The sequence below is a fragment of the Scardinius erythrophthalmus genome, assembly GCF_964197995.2.
Source record: "Scardinius erythrophthalmus genome assembly, chromosome: 16".
NCBI lineage: Eukaryota > Metazoa > Chordata > Actinopteri > Cypriniformes > Leuciscidae > Scardinius > Scardinius erythrophthalmus.
In genome coordinates this window covers 11,260,035-11,285,969 of record NC_138236.1, presented here as the reverse complement: position 1 = coordinate 11,285,969, position 25,935 = coordinate 11,260,035, and the positions used below count along the sequence as shown (strand labels likewise).

General features: G+C 37.4%; 1 protein-coding gene across 1 annotated transcript in view; it reads left to right on the top strand.

The window, feature by feature from the left end:
- The window catches only part of col6a4a (collagen, type VI, alpha 4a), a 30,304-nt gene extending 4,434 nt beyond the window's left edge, over nt 1-25,870 (top strand). The window contains exons 3-42 of the mRNA XM_081388637.1: nt 519-1,109; nt 3,138-3,695; nt 4,850-5,467; nt 6,073-6,630; nt 7,564-8,124; nt 8,729-9,301; nt 9,410-9,982; nt 10,219-10,568; nt 10,842-10,920; nt 11,863-12,008; nt 12,381-12,473; nt 12,570-12,623; nt 12,950-13,021; nt 13,129-13,155; nt 13,493-13,537; nt 13,740-13,793; nt 13,907-13,969; nt 14,366-14,431; nt 14,688-14,741; nt 14,832-14,867; nt 14,943-15,005; nt 15,121-15,183; nt 15,286-15,348; nt 15,917-15,979; nt 16,165-16,215; nt 16,429-16,464; nt 16,581-16,643; nt 16,726-16,788; nt 16,862-16,897; nt 18,487-18,523; nt 18,628-18,639; nt 18,739-19,232; nt 19,555-19,651; nt 20,773-21,441; nt 22,363-22,471; nt 23,141-23,268; nt 23,454-23,624; nt 24,359-24,376; nt 25,063-25,110; nt 25,252-25,870. Coding sequence (XP_081244763.1) covers nt 519-1,109; nt 3,138-3,695; nt 4,850-5,467; nt 6,073-6,630; nt 7,564-8,124; nt 8,729-9,301; nt 9,410-9,982; nt 10,219-10,568; nt 10,842-10,920; nt 11,863-12,008; nt 12,381-12,473; nt 12,570-12,623; nt 12,950-13,021; nt 13,129-13,155; nt 13,493-13,537; nt 13,740-13,793; nt 13,907-13,969; nt 14,366-14,431; nt 14,688-14,741; nt 14,832-14,867; nt 14,943-15,005; nt 15,121-15,183; nt 15,286-15,348; nt 15,917-15,979; nt 16,165-16,215; nt 16,429-16,464; nt 16,581-16,643; nt 16,726-16,788; nt 16,862-16,897; nt 18,487-18,523; nt 18,628-18,639; nt 18,739-19,232; nt 19,555-19,651; nt 20,773-21,441; nt 22,363-22,471; nt 23,141-23,268; nt 23,454-23,624; nt 24,359-24,376; nt 25,063-25,110; nt 25,252-25,424 — 7,628 coding nt within the window. The 3' untranslated portion in view covers nt 25,425-25,870. The remainder of the gene's footprint in view (nt 1-518; nt 1,110-3,137; nt 3,696-4,849; nt 5,468-6,072; nt 6,631-7,563; nt 8,125-8,728; nt 9,302-9,409; nt 9,983-10,218; nt 10,569-10,841; nt 10,921-11,862; nt 12,009-12,380; nt 12,474-12,569; nt 12,624-12,949; nt 13,022-13,128; nt 13,156-13,492; nt 13,538-13,739; nt 13,794-13,906; nt 13,970-14,365; nt 14,432-14,687; nt 14,742-14,831; nt 14,868-14,942; nt 15,006-15,120; nt 15,184-15,285; nt 15,349-15,916; nt 15,980-16,164; nt 16,216-16,428; nt 16,465-16,580; nt 16,644-16,725; nt 16,789-16,861; nt 16,898-18,486; nt 18,524-18,627; nt 18,640-18,738; nt 19,233-19,554; nt 19,652-20,772; nt 21,442-22,362; nt 22,472-23,140; nt 23,269-23,453; nt 23,625-24,358; nt 24,377-25,062; nt 25,111-25,251) is intronic.
- Nucleotides 25,871-25,935: the final 65 nt, after the last annotated feature.

Genomic DNA, 25,935 nt, shown 5'->3' with positions numbered 1-25,935 from the left:
AATTAAATATATAACAAATAGGCTTGTTTATGGCTACTATAAACTATTAGAGAATCATTTATGTAATCATTTGTATTATGATTTTTGATCATATTTATTCTACTGTTCAAAAGTTTGGGGTCAATAATATTTTTCTTTTTGGATGAAACTAATTCTTTTATTCAGCAAGGCTGCAATTAATTTATTAAAAGTGACAGTAAGTTGTTTCAACAATTTTACAAAACAAATTCTATTCAGAATAAATTCTATAAAGAATAAATGCTGTTCTTTGCTGATCAAAAAATCCTAATAAAATGGTTCCCAAAAATATTAAGCAGCACAACTGTTTTCAACATTGACAATATATGATATTTAAATCAAATAGATATTTTTGATCAAATAAATGCAGTCTTGGTGAGCATAAACTTCTTTCAAAAGCATTAAAATCTTACTGACCCCCAGAATTATATTTTTTGTCATTTATGACCATTATATATGTCTAGGTTGTCATGTGTTGTATATTGTACTCTCATTGATAGGATGCCTGGATGAAAACCCGGCATATGACATTGTATTCCTCGTGGATAGTTCTAGCAGCATCAGCACTCGAGACTTCCTGGAGGTTAAGACGTTCATGCGCACTTTTGTGGATAGTTTGGATATTGACACTAAAAATGTACAAGTTGGCATTGTTCAATTCAACACCGATCCCCACAAAGAGTTTCTGCTGGGGGACTATGCAAACAAAGCAGAGCTGATTAAGAAAATAGATAACCTTCCATACCGAACAGGAGGCACGTATATGGGAAAAGCCATGAAATTCCTTAAGGACAGTTTTATCACGAGTGCAAATGGAAGCCGTATCAATGAAAAAGTTCCTCAGATTGTTGTGCTGATCACAGATGGAGACTCAGCCGATGATATAAAGGGACCTGCCGGAGATCTGCGACAGAAGGGTATTATTATCTTTGCTATTGCTGTTGGTCCCACCAATATGACTGAGTTGAAGGCAATTGCCAACAGCCCACCTGAGCGTTTTGTGGTTAATATCGAAAAATACCAAGCACTGCAAGGACTGCCGACCACCATGAAAGAGACAGTCTGTATCATGATGAGGGATCAGGGGAAAGGTAAGTTAAGTTTTGAAGCTCTGTTCATACAAGTCAACAAGCCTGTTTACACATGGTATCTAAATCTGTCTGGTGGTCATGTGTATCAATTATATCATATTATAGTATTTATTAATATTTTGAATTTCAGTATTTTTGTTTATTCATTTTGTAGTTTTTTTATATTCCTATATAGCTTTAATTGTAATTTTTTTTTAATTTTGGTTTTAGTTTTAGTAACTTCAGTATTTCAAACTTAAAGGGGACCTATTATGCCTCTTTTTACAAGATGTAATATAAGTCTTAGGTGTCCCAAGAAGGTGAATGTGAAGTTTCAGCTCAAAATACCACAATGAGCATTTATTGTACAATGCCCTAAATGCCCCCCTTTTTCGGTGGAAGCAAAAACTGTATATTGCAAATGAGCTGCTGCTCCCTGTTAGCCCGGTAGCAACTCACCATAGGCACGGCTCAATCCGAGGGGCGGGATAAACGATCGTCTTTCAAATTCCCTCTGCACGCAATAGGATAGCGCTACAACCAACCAGAGCGTTTTCCCATCAGCGGAGCTAGTTGATAGATTAAACTTTTGCCGTATCTGGTTGGCAAAACTACGAACACATCTTCCTTTAAGAATGACTTAAGTGCCGTTCTTTGCTCTTTTCTCAAGAAAAGCTTAACTCCAAGTCATCCAGAGTCGCGGCCAAAGCTGATTCGAAAGACTGTTCGCCAGCAGCAGCCGCCATTCTTTGTTTTCAAGTAGCAGGGAACCGTCGCAACTCTGTCGTCATTATGTTAAGCCCGCCCCGCCTACTCTATACACGATGTGATTGGCCTGACTAGAGTTTGGTTCTTCCAGCTCGAAAGTCAACGGAGAGTTGCTAGACTAGGGTGTGTCTAGATTTCTAGGCTAGCTCCCTGCCCCACTTTCCAGAAGAGTGCTGTACCTTTACAGCTCATGCCTCTGACACTCCGGCAGCAACAACAAAACAGGAGAAACAGCAGGGGCCCGTTTCCACAGGACACGTTTTTGCATTCCACTGCGCTGCTTTTACGTTCATTTCCATGTAAACATGCGCTTGGCGGACCTTGCGTTTTTTCCTCCCATTCGGGACCATTCACCTGTTTTTTAAAAGTTAAACTTCCTTTAACTTGAGCGCTACATTTTTAGAACGCCGTTTCCTGCACGAAACACTGTAAAAGTTCATCTAGCACGTTTACATAGAAAAGCAATAAAAAAGTAGTGCAGTGAAATGATTATGTGATCGTCGACACAGCCAACAACAGAACATTTAGATTGTCTTTCACGTAGCTTAGACATTCTTGCATTTCCATTAGCTGCTCTAGCGAGGAGATAAACACACGGCGGGCTGTGTACAGCTCACTCATGGGAGGATCTAAGCTAACATTGCAGTTACCAAAAACAAATAGATTTTAATAGATTAAGTTTTTAGTTAACACTGAAAATGTGTCTGCTGTGACCACATGTGACAGATTTGCATGCAGGGAGAGGGTCTCTGATATTATGACTACATACATCAAAATGTCTAACTGATATCACCAGTTCACTTACTGTATGTTGAAAATACACACCCACAAAAGTAAAAAATAAATAATGAAAAATAAGATTTTAAGTTTACATCAAGCATGCCGAAGAAGGCTGTACATATGCTCAGTACATGAAAAGCCCAAAAATAAACGTATATTGAAAAAAAAAAAAAAGTATTCCGGTAGATGATTGATAGGTGAGTGGGCTTTTCCATGTTCTATGCACTAGACTAGACAGACTTGTTTGACTTTTGTGCTCACATCCCATGTCTGCGACATCTTGTGCATGACGCAGAGTTCTTAAATGTGTCTCGTGTTTTTAAAAGCATTCTGTGTGTATGGCCCCTTATTGACTTTTATCTTATCCCTAAGGAATTGATTACTGCTGATGATGGTTGATTTGTAATAATTTACTGTGTAATATATTTAATATTCAGGTATTTACTGTTATGTGCAAATGCATAAAATAATTGTCCATTCATCATTGTGTTTCTGTTTCAGCTCTTGCCCCAAAGTTTGCTGATGTATTTGTTCTGGTGGATAGTATGGCCGAGGCGGAAACACAGCAGATAAGAGAATTTCTCACCAAACTGGCTAAGAAGCTCGATGTGGGCGATGCATCTCATAAGATCGCTCTGGCTCAGTTTGGCGAGAACGTTGTCAAAGAGTTTCTGTTCAATGACTACCAAGCCAAGGAAGAAGCCATTGAGTACATAAATCAGTTCGAGCCCAGGCCTAACGGAGAGCGAAAATTAGGAAAAGCCATAGATTATGTTCACACTCACTTTCTTAACACGGCGTCTGGCAGCAGATTTGCTAAAGGCAACAAGCAGTATCTGCTGGTGCTGAGAACAGGGAACTCAAGTGACTCCGCTGGGAGGGCCATAGAAACAATGAAGAATGAGGATGTGACCGTTATTGATATCAGATTGGAAGCAGATTTACATTACCTGGCACCTACTCTACTTGCTTTCCAGACTGACCAGAATATTCTTAGTGATGTTGTTTCAGACATCACAAAAAGGATTGAGGAAAAAGAAACTTTTAATGTTACAGGAGGTTAGTTTGCGTTTATTTTAATTATGTATTATAGGTTCTTAAAGGTGCATTAAGTAAGTTTGGCATAAGAAATAGTGACACATAAGAATAGTTATTTTATTTACTACAGATATATCAGTGACATAGAAGCTGTTTTAGTCTACATAAAGTGCGTCCCCTCATGGTGGCCACCATGTTAAGATCACGACAAGCCATGTTTTGCAGTTCAGCCAGATGAGATAATAAACACACATAAAACTTCTGTATTTTCCAGAAAATGTTAAAGGGATAGTTCACCCAAAAATGAAAATTCTGTCATCATTTACTCACCCTCTTGTTCCAAACCGGTATGAATTTCTTTCTTCTGCTGAACAGAAAAGATATTTTGAAAAATATGGGTAACCAAACAGTTGAGGGGCCTCAGTGACTTCCATAGTACAGAGGGGAAAAAATACTTTGAAAGTCAATGGGGCCCATCGACTGTTTGGTTACTGACATTCTTCAAAATATCTTATTTTGTGTTCAGCAGAAGACAGAAACTCCTACAGGTTTGGAACAACTTGAGGGTGAGTAAAGGATAACAGAATTATAATTTTTGGGTAGAGTTGAGAGCTAATGGCTGCATCCGCAATCGTATACTTCCCTTCTATATAGTAGGTGAAAAACAGCACTGTATGTGACAAGAGAATGTCCGAATTCACAGCACTCATAAAACAGTTGGCAAAAGTACCCAGATGACTTACTACTTCCAGCGAAATTCTGAAATGTGCATATGATGGACACTTTACTATCCCATAAGGCCACGGAAGAGTATTTGTGAATGGCAGTGAAGCGACGTAACTGATGCTGGGAGGTCACATGATAATGACACCATGGCGGATGTAGTACGGATTTTAAGTACCCATTCAAGAGAGTATGCGATTCTGGACGCAGCCAGTATAAAGTAATTGAAATCCAATAGTAGCTTATTTTCTTAAACTGAAAACCTTGTTTACCGAAAACAGTGCAGTGTACACAGAATACACAGCATTATTAAGAATACTATGGTATTTTGAACATAGCCGTAAAAACGTTATTACTTGGTGCACCTCTGAATTTTCTTCATTACTGTTAATTTTTTGTCACAATATTTTTCCACCATTTAACATTAATGCATTGTTATTGTCTTCGAACAGACTGCAGATCAGCCCAAGTGGCGGATATTGTGTTTATTGTGGATGAATCGGGTAGTATCACCAGCAGCAACTTTGAACTGATGAAACGCTTCCTCCACCGCACAATTAGTGGTCTAGAGATAAACCCTGACAGTGTGAGGGTGGGATTGATACTTTACAGTGACACATCCAGTGCTGAATTCTACTTGGACACATTTGAAAACAAGAAGGACATTCTGAACTATATTAATATCATACCATACAGAGGTGGAGGAACTGCAACTGGTGCGGCCCTGAAGTTTGCCAAGGACAATCTGTTTACTAAGAACAGGGGCAGCAGGAAAGCTCTTGGTGTTAAGCAGATTGCTGTTGTCGTCACTGATGGCAAGTCACAAGATGATGTCACCGACACAGCTGCTGAGCTGAGGCGCTCTGGAGTCACTGTTTATGCCCTTGGGGTGAAGGATGCTAGTGTGGACGAGCTCAAAAAAATTGCATCCTACCCTGAAAGGCAGTTTGTGTTCAGTGTGGAAAGTTTTCAGATGCTTAGTTCGTTGGAGAAAAGCCTAAGAAAGAGCCTTTGTAAGGTTGTGGTCAATCGAGGTTTTGACAAGAACAATAGATTCCTCCTAAAACAAGGTAAACATAAGTAAGTGTGTGAAAAATGAGTTAAATGTGTAATGAGTTAAAAGTTCTTCATGCATATTACTCTTTAACTTCATACATTGCTGAAGCATGACATACCAATGTGTTTGTTTGATGTAAGTGGTTGATGAATTAGTTTAGAGGATTAGTTAAGGTCAGCATGAAATGAAAATTCACACTATCCAAAATCATTTTCCAAATCTATGTTATCTGTCTTATTCTGAATGATTCATCCATGCGTATATATTACATTTTTTTATAAATTAGTGTTTACCTCATATTTTTTTATAAAAATGTCAAAACTTGATCTTCCAATGATCCTCTCTGGTGATGTATGCCAGACTTCTTTATATTTTGTGTATTTTACAACCGTTTTATAGAATGATTAGGGGAGACTCTTGAAAAGGATACCGATAACATTTTTCATAATTTTGTATTTTTTCAACTTATTGTATTATTATTTGTACAGTTACAATACACTTAACTCTACAGAACTTGTACTGAATGTTATGCTTTAGTTCAAAAAGAAATTTTGTATGTTGCAACAGCCTTTGTTTTCCCCTACTCATATTTCCATGTAATTTAACCCTCACTTTTAGGATGTGTGAACACAGAGGAAGCAGACATTTATTTCTTGTTGGACACCTCTGGCAGCACTCGTGCCGACTTCGAAGATGTGAAGAAATTTATCCTTGGCTCTCTGCAATTATTCAACATTGGACCAAATCGAGTTCGCGTGGGAGTTGCTAAAGCCGACCGTGATCCAACTCTACAATTCAACCTGACAGAGCACAAAAACAGGGCCTCTTTAGAAGCAGCTGTGAGGGACATCATTCGACCCAATGGAGGCACAGAGACAGGCAAAGCACTAACTTTTGTGGCCGATCTCTTTAATCAGGCTAAAGCGTCTCGTCCGGCTAAGGTGCAGGAGATTCTCATTGTCATAACTGATAAGGAATCCCAAGATGACGTGAGTGAACCAGCGGCAGAGCTGAGGACTCAAGGTGTTTCAGTTTATGCCATTGGAGTTAAGGATGCCAACCAGGATGAGCTCTTGAAGATGGCGACTGATAAAACTAAGAAGTTCTATGTGAACAGCTATGATGCCCTGAATTCCCTCAAGGGCGAAATTGTCACAGATATTTGCTCACAAGAGGGTAAGACTAACCAGTCGTAGATATGCTGCAAAAACATATTTTTTAAAAATCTATTGACTGGTTTAAAACAAGCTACATTTTGACAAACATATTAAAAGATTAATTAAAGATACACTACCTTTCAAAAGTTTGAGGTCTTTTTAAAAATAAATAAATGATTTTATTCAACAAGGATGCATTAAATTAATTAAAAGTGACAGTAAAGATATTTGCAAATGTTCCAACTCAACCAGAGCAATTTTCAAGAAACGGCTGAAGACGCATCTTTTACCACAACACTTAATCCATTTATACTAACACTTATACTGCATTAGACTAAACTGGGAAGGGTCATATCACTTACATATTGTTGTCATATTGTTAGTTTAACTGCTTCTATTGTTCGCTTTGGATAAAAGCATCTGCTAAATGATTAAATGTAAATATACAAAATATTTCTATTTCAAATAATGCTGTTCTTTTGAACAGAAGAATTCAGTTAAATCAATTTAGAATGATTTCTGAAGGACCATGTGGCAGTGACACTAAATACTAAAATAGAGTAAGGATGCGGAAAATTCAGCTTTTAATTTGCCATCACAGGTATAAATTACATTTCAAAATAAAATTATAAATTAGTTTTAAATTAGAAAATGTATTTTATTTTGCAATTATATTTCAGAATAATACTATTTTCACAGTATTTCTGATCAAATAAATGCAGCCTTGCAAGAGATTCCAATTACTGTAAAAATATTTTAAAATCCTACCGACCCCAACATTTTGAATAGTAGTGTATATTCTTTGACAACCAGTCTTATCTCACACAATTTCTGTTCTCAATGATTTAATTTTAATTCTAAGTATGTTATACAGTATATATTTACTGGAAAGCAAGATGAAAAAACTGGTGAAGTAAATAATTTTTTCTTTTTTCTTTTCTACTTTCTTTAGCCTGCAAGAACAGGGTGGCCGATATCATGTTTTTGATTGATGGTTCTTCTAGCATTTACAGCTTAAATTTTACATTGATGAAGACTTTTATTGCCAAAGTTGTTAATGGTACTGACATCGGAGAAGATAATGTGCGCATTGGTGTGGTCCAGTTTAGCACAAGACCACAGCACCAATTTGGCCTGAATAAGTTCTATAAAAAAGATGACGTAAAGAAAGCGATTAACAGTATTACACAGTTAACAGGGGACACATACACAGGAGATGCACTCTCGTTTATTTCAAAGTATTTTGATGCATCCAACGGTGGTCGGCCTGATGTCCCACAGTTCCTCATAGTTATCACAGATGGGGAAGCTCATGATGCTGTCGCCTTACCTGCCAAGGCTATCAGAGACAAGGGTGTCACCATCTTCTCAATAGGTGTGGGTAAGAGCATAAACGCCACACAGTTGGGTGAAATCAGTGAAACTCCAGATAAAGTGTACATCGAGAGGGATTTTGATGCACTTCTGTCCATTGAGAAAAACCTCCAATTCAAGCTCTGCAGCCCTGACACAGGTGAATCATAAAATGTTATTGTATGCCACATTTACCGCACATCCCTGTTGAAAAGAGTTTTGTATGCTGTTTATTCAGGGTTTGGTAAAATTTAGAATTGCTCTCTTTTATTGCATGAGTTGGAATGTGCATTCCACAGGAAGTTGAATTAGAATTAGAATTTGAATTGGATTGAGATGAAGTGGAAATTGCTGATTTATAATTTCAAGAAATGCAACAGGTAATAGCATTTTGAGAAATTAAGGGTTTTCACATTGTTAAATTGAAAGTTCATTAAACTTACTTGTTTGTATATAAATTAAGTTTTAAACTTTTAGACAAGACTTTGCCAATCCAATATATTCAAAGTTTATCTTGATGAACCTTCCTTTTCTAGTTGAAAATTATATATTTCTTTTAATTATATGAATTCTAGTTCCTTAAATTCACATTTGAATTGCAGTTCTACATCGCGTTAGTTACCCGTTTTCACTCAAATTCAACCATGTTGGTTGACTAAAACTTTTTGCTGTTGAACAACAAAGCTATGACCAGCATCAAGCAAGCACTAGAATAAACCAACTTGGACCAGATTACATGATTTTTTTCCTCATTTTTCCATTAGGTTGTCAGAGTGCACCGTTGGCAGATGTGATCTTCTTGGTGCAGTGCACCAGACGGATGAATTTTCTAGATTTTGAAAACATTAAAACGTTTTTAATTTCCGTGGTGAACAACACACAGATTGGAGACAGTCTAGTTCGCATTGGCGTTATTGTCTACTCCGACACTCCAAATCAATTCTCTTTAAACCAGCACACAAGTAAACGTCAGGTACTGGAGGCTATAACATCCTTTCAGTCCCCACCTGCAAACGGCTACACAGCAAAAGCTCTTGGATACTCGCTCGCTTACTTCAGTGAAGCAAATGGTGGGCGCCAGAAGCGAGGCATCCCTCAGATGCTATTCGTGATCACGGACGGTAATGCTAGAGACCGGGAAGACCTCCGTGCACGGGCTGATGAGCTTACAGCCAACCGTATAAATGTGTATGGAATTGGAGTGGCCAGAGCTCAAGATAGTGAGCTGGAGATGATTACCAAGAACAAAAACAAAATCTTCCATGTTAATAATTATCGGGCCCTTCAAGAAGTGCAGAAAAACATCTCGGGTGTCATCTGCAATATAAGCAAACCAGGTGAAAGCTTTTTCTTCAGACCTTAAGAACGTGAATGACTTAGTTAGATCTCATATTTATCAACACGATCAGTATTGGCTCATCTCATTTGATTGTTCTGTCTTGCAGAATGCCAGAATGAGGTCGCTGACCTGGTGTTTCTGATTGATGGATCTGAAAGCATCAGTAAGGAGTCATGGAAAACTATGATTGAATTCTTGCTAAATGTTGTGGACAAGCTCCGTATTGCTCCAGAACTTTTCAGAATCGGTGTAGCCCAGTTCAGCGATTTATATCAGAAAGAGTTCTACTTGAATAAGTATAAAGATGCAAATGGGGTGAAATCAGCAATTCAACAAATCACGCAAATTAAAGGAGGGACAACCATTGGAAAAGCTCTGCGTAACGTTGTGGAATTCTTTGAGGAAAGCAAAGGGAGTCGCAGACAGAGCAACGTACCACAGAATCTCGTACTCATCACTGATGGCGCTTCATCAGACAGCGTGGAAGATGCAGCCAATGATCTCCGACGCCGGCGAATTAATGTTTTTGTGATTGGAATTGGGGATGTCTCAAAGCAACAGCTCAGCTATATTGCTGGGTCACAGGATAGGTTATTCGAAGTGCCGAACTTCAGCCACCTTAATCTGACAACAGCAACATTTGTTGATACCCTTTGTATTCCTGCAAGCATGCCACCAAGTGAGTAAAGGTGCCAATGTGTGTGATATTAAATTTGCTATATACTTATAGCATTTAGAATGGTTGATTAAAGTTTTTTAGGTTTTATTTATGGTTAAAGTAGACAAAACAGGATATAACTTTATTATCAGCCATTTACAAGCCATGGCATGAAAAGTATTGTTGGTTTATGAATTTTTGATTAGCATTCAACTTATCCTCCTTATCACACATGAATTCTATTTCTCTTTGTTTAGGTTGTACTGTTGACATTGGCATCGGATTTGATAACTCTCGCACCAGTTCAAGCTCTCGCTCAATCTTTAGAGACCAGAATAAGCTGCAGGCCTACCTGCCTGAGATCATCCGTTACATTTCAGTGGTGCACAACTTGTGCTGCATCACCCAACCAACCCTCAATAACAACGTAGGCTTCCGATTGGTTGATGCTGATGGAAAGAAGCTGGATGATTTTACTTTCGAAGAGTACAATGAAGGTGTGGTACAAAAAGTGATGACACTGCAGACTTCCCAATCTCTCAAATTTAATACCAAGCTTCTACGCTCTTTTGAGGAGAAGTTCAGAGCTTCCAATTCTTATGTAAAGGTGAGAACTCAATCAAATCAACCATATCTAATTGAACAGGCTGTAATTACACAAGGATATATCTGGAACTGAAAGTGTTATGCCTTTGATTGATTATAGATAGATAGATAGATAGATAGATAGATAGATAGATAGATAGATAGATAGATAGATAGATAGATAGATAGATAGATAGATAGATCACTATAAACCAGCTTGAAAATTATCAGAAAATCATATTAAAAAAGTTGATATTTTCAAGGAAGAAAGTTTTTCTTTGATTTCTCTTCTTAGGTGCTGATCATCTTTACAGATGGGTTGGATGAGCCTGTTGAGGATCTTCTGCCTGCTGTGAGAAACCTCGAGACAAGTGGTACAGTGATTAAACAACTTTTCATTTCTTTAGAAACTCTGTACTTGGAGATTAAAGTTAGATTTCGGTTAATTGCAACGAGTCTACGACGGATTTCCGTCAATTGCAGGGTTCCCGTCTGTCCTTATGTCTTAAATTCTTTTTTCATAATTTTAAGGCCTTAAATATGCTTACATTTCTCGAATAGTGTAATAAATGTCTTAATTTCAGTTTGAATAGGTCTTAAATTAAGGAAAGATGAGGTGTAGCTATTCACCCTGCTGAGGGGGATGTGATCAAAGCCTGGAGTGGAGCGAAAGCACGTTCCTCTCTGCACTCTTCTGTAATCACTCAGCTTCGAGTCCACTCCGGGTTTTCCATTCCCGCTCACTGCTCCGTGTTCACTCCATTTTAAAAGTTATTCTAATATGTTCATTTTTTCATATCATGAACGTCTGATATTAACTCACTTTTCGGCAAAAGCTCTGTTGGCTTTTATTATTTGAGAAATAAAAACTTGTGTTAAAGTTATGCAAATGGTTAATTATTTGTATGACTACACATCACAAAGAGTAAAGTCTTGTAAAAGCAATAGATTGAAAGCATTGACATTTCATAAAGTGTGTAAATAATAGAAACGCACTTCAAAATGGCCTTTCTTTAAATGCAAATGTTCTTTGAAATGTTCATTTGTGAAGGTAAAGCATGTAGGCCTACTCACTCCTAATTACAAGAAGAAGAAAAAACTGCTCTTAAACTGGGTGTGTGACAGGCTGTGGAATGGGGTTTGGCCGAGGAAAAATTTTCAGGCAAAAGAATTTTTTTGCTTTAACCCCTGTAATAGCTTTTCAACAAAAACAACTTCATACTGTGTAGTTACAGTCTGTTAAACGTTTCCAGAAGAGCCTGGTTCAAATCAAAGGCTAATTATATTTGCTAAAATTCCCTTTGTTACATACACAGGTGTAAAAGCACTGCTGACTGTGGCGCTGGATGGATTTAAAAACATTGCTGACCTGCAGAGACTGGAGTTTGGTCGAGGGATGCGCTACAAGCAGCTTCTCTCTATTGGCATGCAGAATGTGGCCAGTGTCATGCAGAAGGAGATTGTAAGTCAATTTAAATGAAATTAAACCAAATCAATGACAAAAGGATGACACTTTGAGTGAATCAAGTAACGTCAAGTAGAGATTATGCCATATTTTTACTGCTATGAGAAATTTTGGGGCCTTATTTGTTACATGAGTTACATTTGTTACAGTATTGAAGTACATTAGCTGCCTTATGGTTTGCCTTAGAGATCAAAACTGTGTTTTGACTGCAGAGTAAATAAATGGCTTCCTGTGGTGGGGCGTGTGAGGCTCTCTAAGAAGAAAGGGAAACAGCTGTTTTAAAGAGTGCTGAAGAAAGATGTCAGGATGTCAAGAGCCTTTGTTTAACATGTCATCAGTCACAGTTTCTCTCTTACTTACAATTCGCAGGACACAGTTCTCTCAAGGGAGTGCTGTAACGTGTTGTGTAAATGCACTGGTCACGAAGGAGCACGTGGAAATCAGGGTCGTCCAGGGTCGAAGGTGATTAGCTGAAGATCTATAACTGAAGATTTACTGATCAATATTTGAAAATGGAGATAAGTGTTTAATTTGTCTTACTGTACTGCTGCTGATCAGGGGTCACCTGGAATGAATGGGCTTCCTGGTTACCCTGGAGAAGAAGGAGGGCCTGTAAGTTCTTCAATTTATATTTATAATTTTTTCATTGACATTCATGAGACAAAAAAAGATACTTTCCAATGCCCTTTGAACTGTTGCTGGTGTTTGTGTCCATAAAGTGGTTACACAATTTGTTACACAAAGTGTATGTTTACACTAGAATAACAGAAATAAACTACATTTTAAAATATATTAAAATATAGTGTATTTGTGAGAAGTACTATTCATTTAGTGTCAAATAATTTTTTTAAGAAACTCTTTTAATACCAGAATATATACTGAATATACAAAAAAAAACTGATATCCCATGATTTTCATGTGCAATGTATGTGTTTCAGGGTGAAAGAGGGATTCGTGGTTTGAATGGAACTCAAGGACATCAGGGATGCATGGGAAGAAGAGGCGTAAAGGTAACAATGCATTGCATTGTTCTCTTATTGAGACCATTTTGAGTTTTAAATGCAACTTTTTTTGCTAAAACAATGCAACATTTATCTTTTGCTGTTAATTTCTTCAGGGTGGCAGAGGCTACAGAGGCGACAATGTGAGTACTTTCATAAGGCTATGGACACTGAGGTTTGCATAAACAAAAGCTTTAAGGGGGAGAGTGAGATAACTTGAAGATAGCTATATACATTAAGTGTCTACCTAATTATTACCAGACAGCAGTTATTAGCCAGCGTCTGTGTTTGGATTACTGTCTTTGATTGTCATCTGGAAAAGGTTTGTTTTAGCCTGTGGTTTTTGTTGTTTTTTTGAGGTTGAAAATAAATTGTGTTCCTGTCTCCTTTCTTATTTGCTTTCATTTGTCTTGTTAATGTAAGTAATGTAACCGCTTTTTTCTTCTTAATGACTTGAGTTTCTTTAATCTTCTTACTCAGGGAGATGAGGGAGAAGATGGTTTAAATGCCGTAGATGGCGAACAGGTAAGAAAATGATGGTGCACTTCTAACATCCAGTGAGTAATCGAAGGTCAATACATATACTGTATATAATGCAAACTAAAATTAAAGTAAGTATTGTGGCGGCAAGCACATCTCACATTTTGTTTGGAAAATGTTAATATTTTGCCTTTATTTTTACAGTGTGGAAGTGATGCATTTTGGCTTCATTGTTTGTATTTCTCAGGGTGTAACTGGAGCAACGGGAAGCCCAGGAGAGCGAGGAGATCCAGGAAGCCCAGTAAAATCCGTTATTCTTCTTTTAAATGTCTCAACCATGATCCAGTCTCTCTTTAGTGCTCTTATTTCATTGATTCATTCATATGTATTATCTTCATTGTGCCCAAACCACAGGGTCCAAGAGGTATTCCAGGAAGCCCTGGAACCCCAGGACAACGAGGCCTGAGAGGAGATCCGGTTAGTAGGCTTTAGCTGCACATATAAATCTTAATAGATTACTCATTCAGGTGACAAAACACTGTTCATACTGTCTTCGAAGAATTCATTAAAATGGTGATTTTTCATTTTTATTCATTTCAAATGCAAATCATTCAGTTCAGGTCAGATTGTTCAAATTTGGTTCAAGTATGCATAATTCAGAATTGTTTGCAGCTGACATTCTTTTTTGTTACCATATTTGACAAATAATGTCTCTAGTGTCTTAAAGCAAAATAGTGAATCGAATCAAAATAGGGCATTGATGGGAAATAACAGCCAGGTGTGAGATCAGCCACTGATGAATTTTATACAGCAGATGTTCCATTAGAGTTTGGCTGAATTTTGACCCCTGTTAATCCATTTTATTACAATCAGGGAAGTTCAGGATTGGACAACAATGACCGGGGTCCTAAAGGTGACTTTGGTGGTCCAGGCATACAGGTATGGGACATTATTTACTTTCAGTACAAACTGACACTTAACAGTAACATCTTCAGATTTTTAAATTTACATGTCTAGAAGTGTTGATAGCTGCAACCTGATAAACAGACATCACTGAACAAAGACCTGACTAATTGATAGTGAAGTTGATAGTTGAAGTTGTATTTTACTGCATACCTGTTGACTATTTTTGTTATCAATTATATCTATTCCATTGTTCTGGTTAATTTTCTCTTTCTATGGGCTCTTTTAACAGGGTGAACCAGGTCCAGATGGTCTTCCAGGCCAAATTGGTGATAATGGCAGACCAGTAAGTTAATACGTTATTATAGTACAGAAGGCAGAAGGATTAACTTCAGAATCCTGTTTTCTATGTTGATATTTTTATCTTTATTTTCAGGGTCCTGGTAGCAGAAGAGGCTTAGCGGGTGCACCGGTACAGTACTGTAGAAATAAAAATTAAACAACTTCAGAAGTTATACCAATTGACTTGGTTTGCTTGTGTGTTTAGGGGCCCAGAGGGCTTTCAGGAGAGCCAGGACAACAAGGACAACCTGGGGCCTCAGGTCCACTGGTAATGTACAAATCATCCTATTTTTAAATACATCAATAACACCCATTTATTTCCTCAGCTATCAACTTTTTGAGCTTGTGCTACCTATAATTTGAGTCTTTCTGTCTCTGTTCAGGGTGCTTTCGGTCCACCTGGTCCGGTTGGGCAGAAAGGTTTTCTTGGTCTACCTGGACCTCAGGTACATGTAGAAATAGACCACTTTGTTTGATTATTATTGGTATTAATATCTAATAAACCACATCTGGCCATCAATGGTATTTTGTTGGTTTCTTTTACACAGGGACCTCCTGGCTCTCCAGGAAGGCCAGGAACTAAAGGAAGCATTGGCTCCAGGGGACAGAAGGTGAGTGACCTCTTTTAAAACCTCTTCTTTTATAAATCTCTGCTTTTTTAAAGGGATGCTTTTTGAATGCGTGCCGAGCGGCATTACATGGACTCAAAAGATGGATTATTTTACTAAAAATTCACGATCACTGTGTAGGGTTTTTCAGGCATCGACCTAACGGCATCCGTTCACTTGAATTATATGGACTCACCGTGATGGATTATTTTCTTTGAAATCTTTCTTTGTGTTTATCTAAACAAAGAATGTAATATAAAGGCCAATTCACATCGCACAGACAAACGCCAAAAAAACAAGTTGGCCATTGGATGTAGAATTTTATTAAAAATAACTGTCATGTTCATACTGCCCCAACAGACACCAACAAACACTGATTGAACATGTTCAGTCGGTTGAAAACAAGCCCCGACCAACGCCGACAGGGGTAATACACTGATCCAACAAAACCCAACAAACATGTTTGTTGGCGTTGGTCTGTGCGGTGTGAATTGGCCTAAAGAGATTTTTTTTTATTTTTGAGTAAAGTTACTATAATGCTAAACCTACGCATCATGCTTTTGCATCACAGGGCCAGCCAGGTGATCCTGGAGATAAGGGATCTTTCGGACCTCCAGGCCCCAGAGGACTGCCGGTTACTTTTTTCTTACTTTTTTAAAAAGCTACTAAAATTCTGCATTGTCAGGCCTGATCCATAATCATTCAATAAAGCTATTTTGTTCTTAAATGTAACAATTCAACAGTTTGTCTAATAATCCGTTTATTTGACGTTAGACACAAATTAACCAACTGATCGCTGCTTTTAATTATTACTAACAGGGAAAAGATGGTGCAGATGGCTATGGATTCCCCGGACTCAAAGGACAGAAGGTTTATATAGAATTATACTGCAATAATTTGCTCTCAATTAGCACATTTGGGCTATGTATAATCTTAATCATATAAAAAACATATAATCGTTGAGTTTTTAGACATAGCTCTTTTGAAACTTATTGTGCCATTTATCAGGTAAAGAAAACTGCATAAAGTGCATATGTATTTATGTTTGTTTATTTATTTATTTATTTGTTACTTTTCTTTAAGGGAGATTCTGGTTTCCCAGGTTTTCCTGGACTTCAGGTGACTTCACATCCATAACTTGCCAGTGCAGTAACTATAATGTGGTTGGTTCATAAAATAATGTCTCAATTGTGCAACTATTAATGAGTGAACAATGTTTCTTCTTTGAAAATCAGGGCGAACGGGGCTTTAAAGGAGTAAATGGAGGTGGTGGTCCTAAAGGCAACAGGGGAAGAGGGGTATGTAATAACATTTTACAAGCTTTATTTTCTTACTCATTCTGTGAACCTTAAGCAGACTTAATTAGATGTCTGATTACAGGGCAATGCTGGCAGGGCAGGAACAGCTGGAGATCCTGGCAGCGAGGGGATGCCTGGACACAGGGTATGTGAAAATTATTCGCATCATATGATCATGGGAATTTGAAGAGATACAGAATGTCATCTTCTTCACATAGGGCCCAAAAGGACCACGAGGAGATAGAAGGATGTCTGTAAGTTTCTGTTTTTCTTTACTACTGCTGTATTTAACATGTAAACATTTTTATATATACTTGAACCTGGAAAGAAATTGTAGGATTTTGAAAATAACACTTTAGTTAACACAATGTGCCAAAAATCCAAACATTTAAATGATTATAAAACATACAAAATATAATAATTTAATTTAAAATATTAAAGTAACTGTTTTCTATTTTAATATATATATAGATGTGATGTCAAAGTTGAATTTTCAGCTGCCATTACTCCAGTCCCAAGGCGTCATATACTGACGCTTTTGACATTTCGTCTACATCGAACGCATATGGCACCCTTTAGCGTCAATATGAGACGCAGATAGAAATGGGCCAGAAGGCGCCTCCTAGCGGTCTAACTTTAACCCTACACCAGACCTAAACCTACCCATAACCGAACAAAGCTCTGTGCGTGTCATATTGACGCTAAAGGGTGCCATGTGCGTTCGATGTAGACGAAATGTCAAAAGCGTCAGTATATGACGCCCTAGGATGAGAATGCGTTGAATATGCTGATTTGTCTCTTAAAGGTACAATATGTAAGATGATCAATATGTTATTCTAATGTTGATCTAGCTTACTGCTAGTCTCATACAGCCAACAAACTAACACATAGAATAACATTATAACTTTCACTCATATGCAGTTTAGTGTGATAGTGTAGACTAAGTGGAACAGCGCTGCGTTACCTCACAAGTTTCATTCGTCTAATAAACTGACCGGTAGTTCGGTAGAATGAAATATCTTTATTCCTTTATATCCGCGGGACTCGTGTGTGGCGCTGATATCTGTCTCTCATTAGCAATCGCGCCCTGCTTCATACCACAGTCATGTTGAAAACATCAATGCATTCACTCATCCATAAACATTATTAGATCCCTTTACTTCTCTGCTGGTAAGGTGCCTAATTTTGATTCATTGGAAACAGTCCTTAGTTGGCCAGAGATGTGTTATAATTCCTGAGTTTGGAAAAAATAAGACTTAATTTAAGGGGCTCCGGGCCTAAGTTCACTGTCATGTGGCGTCCTTTCATAAATTATCTCCAAAACCAATTATAACTGTAACTGGACGAATTGATGCTGTCGTCAGGTTTTGCCTTTGATCTACTGATGTTATTCTTTCTCTTTATTGTTTTCTTTATATACATGATGTAAAAACACAATGTATGTCTGTATGCATGTTGTGTTGTTATGTGAATATGTATGTTGGTTGTTGTTTAAATAAAAATAAAAAAATAAATAAATTATTAGATCCATCAGCATGACGACAAATTCCATAATTCCGCTTATGCGTCATCAACCTACGCCTTTGTTATTGTAAGAGGTTAGCTACCCCTAGAAGCGAAAAAAAAATACATATTGTAACTTTAAATAACATTTATTATTATTATCAGTGTTGAGAAGAGTTCTCCAGGATTCTTTGATGAATAGAATTCTGTTCCTTTTGACCAATTGAATTTTTTTATTCTTTAAAAAACGTTAGTATTTTAGAATGTTAGTATTTTTATTTGTTGCCTAAATGCAAAGCATGTTTTTAAATATTTATTAATAAAATGTAATCTTTTGTAGGACTGTCAACTGATCTCATATGTTCGAGACAACTGTTGTAAGAAATCTTTATCTACGATTCTTTTTTTTTTTCTTAAAATAGATAATAATAGCATTATGATGATGATAATGACATTTTTATGTTTTGTTTTTATTTAACAGTGTGCTGCAAAAGTAGGTAACATTTTATGTCATAAAGGACACTGATATGAGAAGCAAAAAATGTGAAATATTATTAAAAATTACTTTTCTCTCCCATATGTGTCTCTCTAGATAACATAAAATGCCCTGCCTATCCCACTGATCTTGTGATTGGCATGGACATGTCTGTAGATGTGACTCCTCAAGGCTTTGAACGCATGCGTTCTGTAGTCCTGAGACTCTTGGACAATATCAATGTTGCAGAGAGCAGCTGCCCGACGGGGGCTCGGGTGGCTGTGGTCTCTTACAGCTCCTACACCAAATACATGATCCGCTTCAACGACTATCACCGCAAGAAGCAGCTTATTGATGCAGTGAATAACATCGCCCTGGAACGCACTTCAAACCAGCGTAACATAGGCGCTGCCATGCGGTTTGTGGGGAGGAACGTCCTGAAGCGTGTGCGAAAGGGTGTCCTGATGAGGAAAGTAGCAATCTTCCTCACCGCCAGCGAATCTCAGGATTTAACCTCCCTCACCACGGCCATTCTAGAGTACAAAGCCCTGAACATTAAGCTCGGGGTCATCGGACTGAGGAATGTCCCTAATATTAGAAAAGCTTTTCAGGTAAAGTTAAGCACACTTTACTTTTTAATCATTTAAAGGGATAGTTAATGCAAAAATAAACATTCTGTGATCATAATCTCCCCCTTGTGTCTTTACAAACCTTTTTGCCTTCTTTCTTCTGTGGTACAAAATGAAATTTTAAAGTCACTCCTTTCTCTTACTTACCACAGCTGAAGTTAAGTTATTCACTTAAATATACTCTTTAAGTCAAAACCTTTGAGTGAACTTTCCCTTTAATTATTAAATCATCTGTGTGACTAACACACAAAGTTTGAATACAAAAGTAGACCTTTTCATTTGTGGGATGTTTTTTTGTGTGCAGGCAGATGAAACCCAGAGTTTTATCTTCACTGTGCTGGGTAGATTGCAAGACCAGAATACTACTCTTAGTAAGATCCAGAGTTGTGTTATCTGCTTTGGTAAGCACCAGTTATTTCTCTTCCTCCTTCTCACAACCGACATATTCTAATATGCTAATTTGCTTTGCAATGTAATGTTCAAATCTAACCAATTCAAATCTGTGTGCAGTCTGCATTGTGACTGATTTTTAGTTGAAAAAAAAATGTTTTCCCCGTTATATACCACCCCCACTTCATTTTAATGGGAATTTCTAGGTGTTTGTGTGTGTGTGTGTGTGTGTGTGTGTGTGCGTGTGTGTGTGTGTGTGTACAAGTTTATATTGCAATGTGGGGACCAAATGTCCCCAAAAGGAGAGTAAAACCTAAGATCACCTACATTTTTGGGACCAGCAAGCGGTTCCCACAAGAGAAATGGTTTAATAAACATACTAAATGAAAATGTAAAAATGCACAAAGATTTCTGTGATTGGTAGGTTTAGGCTTAGGGGATAGAATATACAGTTTGTACAGTATTAAAACCATTACGCCTATAAAGAGTCACCACAAAGATAGTGAAACCATATGTGTGTGTGAGAGAGAGTGTGTTCTGCATTGTGGATTCGTACGCGTGTTCTGGATTGTGATGGATTTTTATTATTTTTGTTGATGAATAAGAAATATTTCGTCATTTTTCCCCCTTTCCCATTCATTCATTATGGGGGTCAAATTGACCCGCGAGGGAAAGATTTATTACTATTTTTATTACAACCAGAAAAATAGAAAGCAGTAATTTTTTGTGCATTCCAATTTCAAGTGTGAAACTTTTCAGCAAGCTCTTAGACCACTCAGACGAACACCTGATGTTTTAAATGTTTACAGTAAACTCATTTCAGGTCAAAATGACCCGAGGAGATGAGTTGGGTTAAATTAAACGGAGTGAAAATTGAAACTTAAGTCTCAGATTTATCTCCTGAGTGTACAATGTATGAACTGTGTTCAGATTTGCAAAGATTTCAACATTTCTCATCAAATTAAGGTGTGAATAAAGTTATGAGTAATGGACTCTAAAGGTAGAACATTCAAGGAATGAAATATGTGTAGAACTTTGTGAATGATGTTCGTTTCAATTCTGCAGAAGATCCTATGGAGATCTTTGGCCGTAGTTTCTTTGTGGTCATATATACACTCTTTTCTCTTCTAAGATCCCTGCAGACCAGCTAGAGAATGTGCGGGCACCAACCTGGAATTTGCTCCTCAGGAGTTGGACGTGGACTTGGCGGTGATTGTGGATGGCTCTCGTAGCATCCTGGCCGACGAGTACGAGGGTGTGAAGGAGGTGCTTGGCGGTGTGCTAGATCAGATTGTTGTGAGCAGTCGACCCAACGAGGCTGACAATTATGCAAGAGTGGCCGTCTACCAGCATAGCTCTACGTACAGCGAAGCCCAGTCTGCTGTGAAAGTCATATTTGGCTTCCAACAGTTCCCTGATCGTGATCTAATGAAGAGTAGCATCTACCAGAATCTACAGCAAACCGGAGGCTCTTCCAGACTCGCCCTTGCGATGGAAAACGCCATAATGCAGGCCATCCTCACAGCTCCAAAGGGTCGCAAGAAAAAGATGGTACTGGCCATCATAGGGGAAGAGATGGCATCTCAGGACAGAGCAAAGCTGGAATCTATCTCCAGCCAGGCGAAGTGCGAGGGTGTTGTTCTCTTCACCCTGACGGTGGGTGACCACATCAGCAGTGCTCAGGTGGAAGAGTTTGCCAGCTATCCCTTAGAACAGCACATCATTCACCTGGGCCACTTGAAACACGGAGAGCAGGAGTACACACAGCGCTTCATGAGGACGTTCTTCCACATTCTGAGCAGTAAGTGTTCCACATCATTCAATACATATTTGAGGGCCTAAGCTTTGCAATAGTTCACCCAATGAACACTGCTCACCCTCATGTCGCTCAGAAAGAACACCATACAAGTTATTGATATGACCTGAGCACTATATTCCACCTCTTCTGATGCCGTAAAATAGATTTATGTGAGAAACAAATGATATAATATACATATGATACTTTTTGTCCTTTTTTTGAAGCTTGACATGGGTAATCTAATCTGTCCCTTTAATGATGACTTTGCCATACACGTGTGGGTGTTAAAGGGTTAGTTCACCCAAAAATTTAAATTCTGTCAGTAATTACTCACCAACCCCGTAAGACTTTCGTTCATTTTCGGAACACAAATTAAGATATTTTTGATGAAATCTGAGAGCTGGCTCACTCCTCCATAGGCTCAACTTTTCATCCCAGTAAAGTTAGTAAAGTAGTGTAGGCTCTCTATTGGCCAGCATCACACGCATCACACACATGACCAGCGTCGGCCAATAGTGAGCCTACGTTCTGACATACAACCCAGAAGCGCTGCGCTGTTACTCTACGTCAACAGCTTAAGGGAATGACATGGAAGAGAAAAGATGGTTAAATAAAGTCGTTATTTTTGTTTTTTTTGCTCACAAAAAGTATTTTGGACGCTTGATAAACTTAAGCCACTGTAGACACTTGGACTATTTTAACAATGTCTTTACTAACTTTTCTGGGCCGACAAGTTTTAATTACAGAGAAGCCTATTTAAAGGAGTGAGCCAGCTCTCAGATTTCATCAAAAATATCTTAATTTGTGTCCCGAAGATGAACGAAAGTCTTACGGGGTTGGAACAACATGAAGGTGAATAATTACTGACAGAATTTAAATTTTGGGGTGAACTAACCCTTTAATATAGTTTCTTTGTGAATGCAGAGAATGTGAACTCCTACCCTCATCCATCACTCCAGAGTCAGTGTGATAATTTTCAAGAAGGTCTAGGTCAGCGTTTCAACTATGAGGCTGCAGAGAGACCACTAGACAGGTATCAAATGACAAACCCTGCTCTATCATCATCTAATGTGAAACATCTGTTTGTTTGAAATCATGGCTGTAACATTGAGCATTAACCTCTGTATTTATTTATTTATTTATTTACATATAAAAGAGGCTGGTGCTAATTTAATAAGCTGCTGGTTAATAAAATAATAAATACTTGATTTATTTACAATTTATTTATTATTATGTAATTTACATAGAAAGGAGGCAGGTGGTTATTTAATAATAAGATTTTAATAAGATGTGGCTTAATAATTAAACCTGCAATACATTTATCTATATATTTATTTATGTAAATTATATAATATATATATATATATATATATATATTTTATAAAATTTACATAAAAATATATGAATAAATGTATTTATTTCACATTTATTTTATTAACATGGATCTTTATACACACACACACACACACACACACACACACATATATATATATAAGATCCATGGTAATAAAATAAATGTGAAATAAATGCATTTATTTATTATTTATTTATAATTACTGTAGAAAGATTGTAATTACAAAAAAGGCAGGTGCCTATTTAATAAGATAAAGATTTTTGTGTTAAAATATTTTGTGCAAAAATGGCTCAGCTGTTTGTGAATATCTATTATGTGCCCAGTGTCAAAACAAAAGCTATTTCCTAGGTATCCTTTGCCATCCGCTGTATACCCACATGTGGTGGTGGTTGAAGAGGAAATGGAGGAGACTAAGGACCAGCAGACATTAGGCCATGGAGACTCATTAGTCAAGTCTCCAATTGACCGCACATACAGTATGATCTTACTGTACAATTCTCTGCTCACATCACTGTGTCTCTAGTGCTTAAACCTATGAACAAAAAGGATAACAATTTATCTTTACTGCAAACTTTGGCAGTCTCATTTAAGAGTTACTTATTTCAATGATTTTCCAGCATAATTGTCATGGCTTATTAGTAAAAAAGCGTTTTGCTTTCAGGTTTCTGTCACCTGAACAGTGACGGTGGAACCGTCTGTGGTGAATATATGCAGCAGTGGTACTATAAAGAAGCAGTTGATGCATGTTTACCCTTCTGGTACGGGGGCTGTGACGGTAACCGTAACCGTTTTAGTTCAGAGAAGGAATGCCTTCAGACCTGCGCCAAACAAAGTAAGTAACTGCACTGACAGTGTTGGGGAAAGCTAACTTTAAAAGGAATGCGTTACAATTTAGAGTTACTCCTTAAAAAAGTAACTAATTACATTTACTCTTATTGAAAGTAATGTGTTACGTTACTTTTGCGTCAATTGTTTCTCACCTGAGCTGGGCTTGCTTACTTGTTTTTTTTTTTTTTTTATAACAAAAAAACAAAAACTAAAGTTGTGTTTCTGGCAAATGTAATTATGTAAAGGCCCTTTCACACCAAAAGTGAAATGCAAATTCACGCTTGTACAGTAGAGGGCGCCGCTCAAACAAACCTTTCAGCGGCGCTGCCATTGTGGATTCCAGAAAACACTGTAGAAGAAAGTTGAACACTTACTTCAGCAATAAAAAAATAATAAAGAAACAGAAATGTGATGTTTAACTAAAGTCATTTTTGCTTATTAGATGGTTGAATTGGATCATCGAAGGTCAGCTGCAAAGACATTGGTTAATAAAGTGAGATTAAATACATAAAGTATATTTGTATTATTTAACATATTTAATTATTACAGGTTCGCATAATATTCAGCGTTTGCACTCACCGTTTTTTGTTAATTTTGAGAAACACTGAATCTGTTTTTTGTGTAAGTGAGATGAGTAAATGCCTGCTCACATTTAGTTTAGAACTACAATAACCATCATGTTCACTCTGCGCACACAACGCCTGCACTCCTGATTTCTCTCAACATGGGTCTCATGAGGTGTCAGTCAACAAATGGGTAACTTGCATTATTTACTTAAAAAGGTAGCTCATATATTTTGTTGTAAATTTAAAAGAAATGCTTACTTTACTAGTTACTTGAAAATTTCATTTGATTAGATTACTTGCGTTTCTTGTAATGCATTACCCCTAACACTGTGCACTGGTTCATAAATCTATGTAAACTTTCATCATTTTTAGTTTAAGCTGGTCTGCCAGCCTGGCAAAATTTCCTTTTAGTTATTATAGTCTTGCTTCTCTTTCAACCTGAATAGCTGAAAAGTTGTCCAAAACCTCCAAAACGAGATCCAAGGGGCGGAGTTGGATCCAGATATAAGGGGTGGAGATTGGTAGGTTTAGGGGTGGGTTTAGGGATCAGGGGGTGGAGATGGGTAGGTTTAGGTATATGTAAAATGGGAGGAGTTGGATCTGGATCAGTCAACAGACCAGTCTGATGAGTCTGAGAGACCAACTAAGACCAGCAAACCAGTTTGGGGTGGTTTAAGATTTCAGAAAGGTAGTCCAACCCAAAACGAACACCATTAGTTGCTATTGTACATACATCAAGCCGTGTAAACAGATTGCAATTCCATTTTGTGCCACTAGTGAAATTACAAATTGAACATTTAAGAAATGAATGATCACACAAGGTACTTTGTCAATATAAAAAAGCTGAAACATTTGTATTATTTATTCCATCTCCAGATCCTGAAATAATCCTGCAGGCAAAAGAGGAAATCGCATTATTTGATGGTGAGAAATGAGTCACTTCTGTAAATGCTTGTCTGTCTTTTGCCGATTCTTTAACATTTGGCCCAATATTACTTTTTTTTTACTCTGTAAAGCCAGTAAAAGGATCATGCATCAACTCTTTCCTGATGTTTCCACTCACAGATGCGTGCCTCATGAAACAGGATGTGGGGCCCTGCAGTAACTATGTTTTGAGCTGGTACTATGACATCCAACAGAATGAATGTATACACTTCTGGTTTGGAGGATGTGGAGGAAACAAAAACAAGTTTGACACACAGAGGGAGTGTGAAGCCCTTTGTCTAAGGGACATTTAACCTGGATGACTTTCAAAATTACACTTTTTACATTTGAACTAATGTTCACTCTTGCATTTAGCTTTTTTTTTTTTAAAGCTAAATAATTTTTTTGTAAAAAATATACAATTATATTTTTACTACAAAAAAAGCTAAGAATTACCAACCGGCATCCAACACAAAAGCAAATTAGCTTTTTCATCGCATGTATGTATACATACATACATTTACATTTCATCTTTAATAAACTTATACATCATCAGTTAAGTCACTGTATGTCAGTGTACATAAAGGTTGTTAGTGAAGAAGTTCTGTGACAGCACCAATAATGTGGAAATACATTTTTTGATACTAAATAAAACACAAGTCTTTAAAAATTGTGAAAAACTACTCGCAACCCATTTTACATCTGTAACTTGTCGTATGTTTGAGGTTTTCCAAAATAAAAAAAGTAGGGTTGGACTTGATTTTAATCAATTTAGATTTTTCATGTTCACTTTAAACAAGGCTAAATGCCGTGCTACAATGTTTT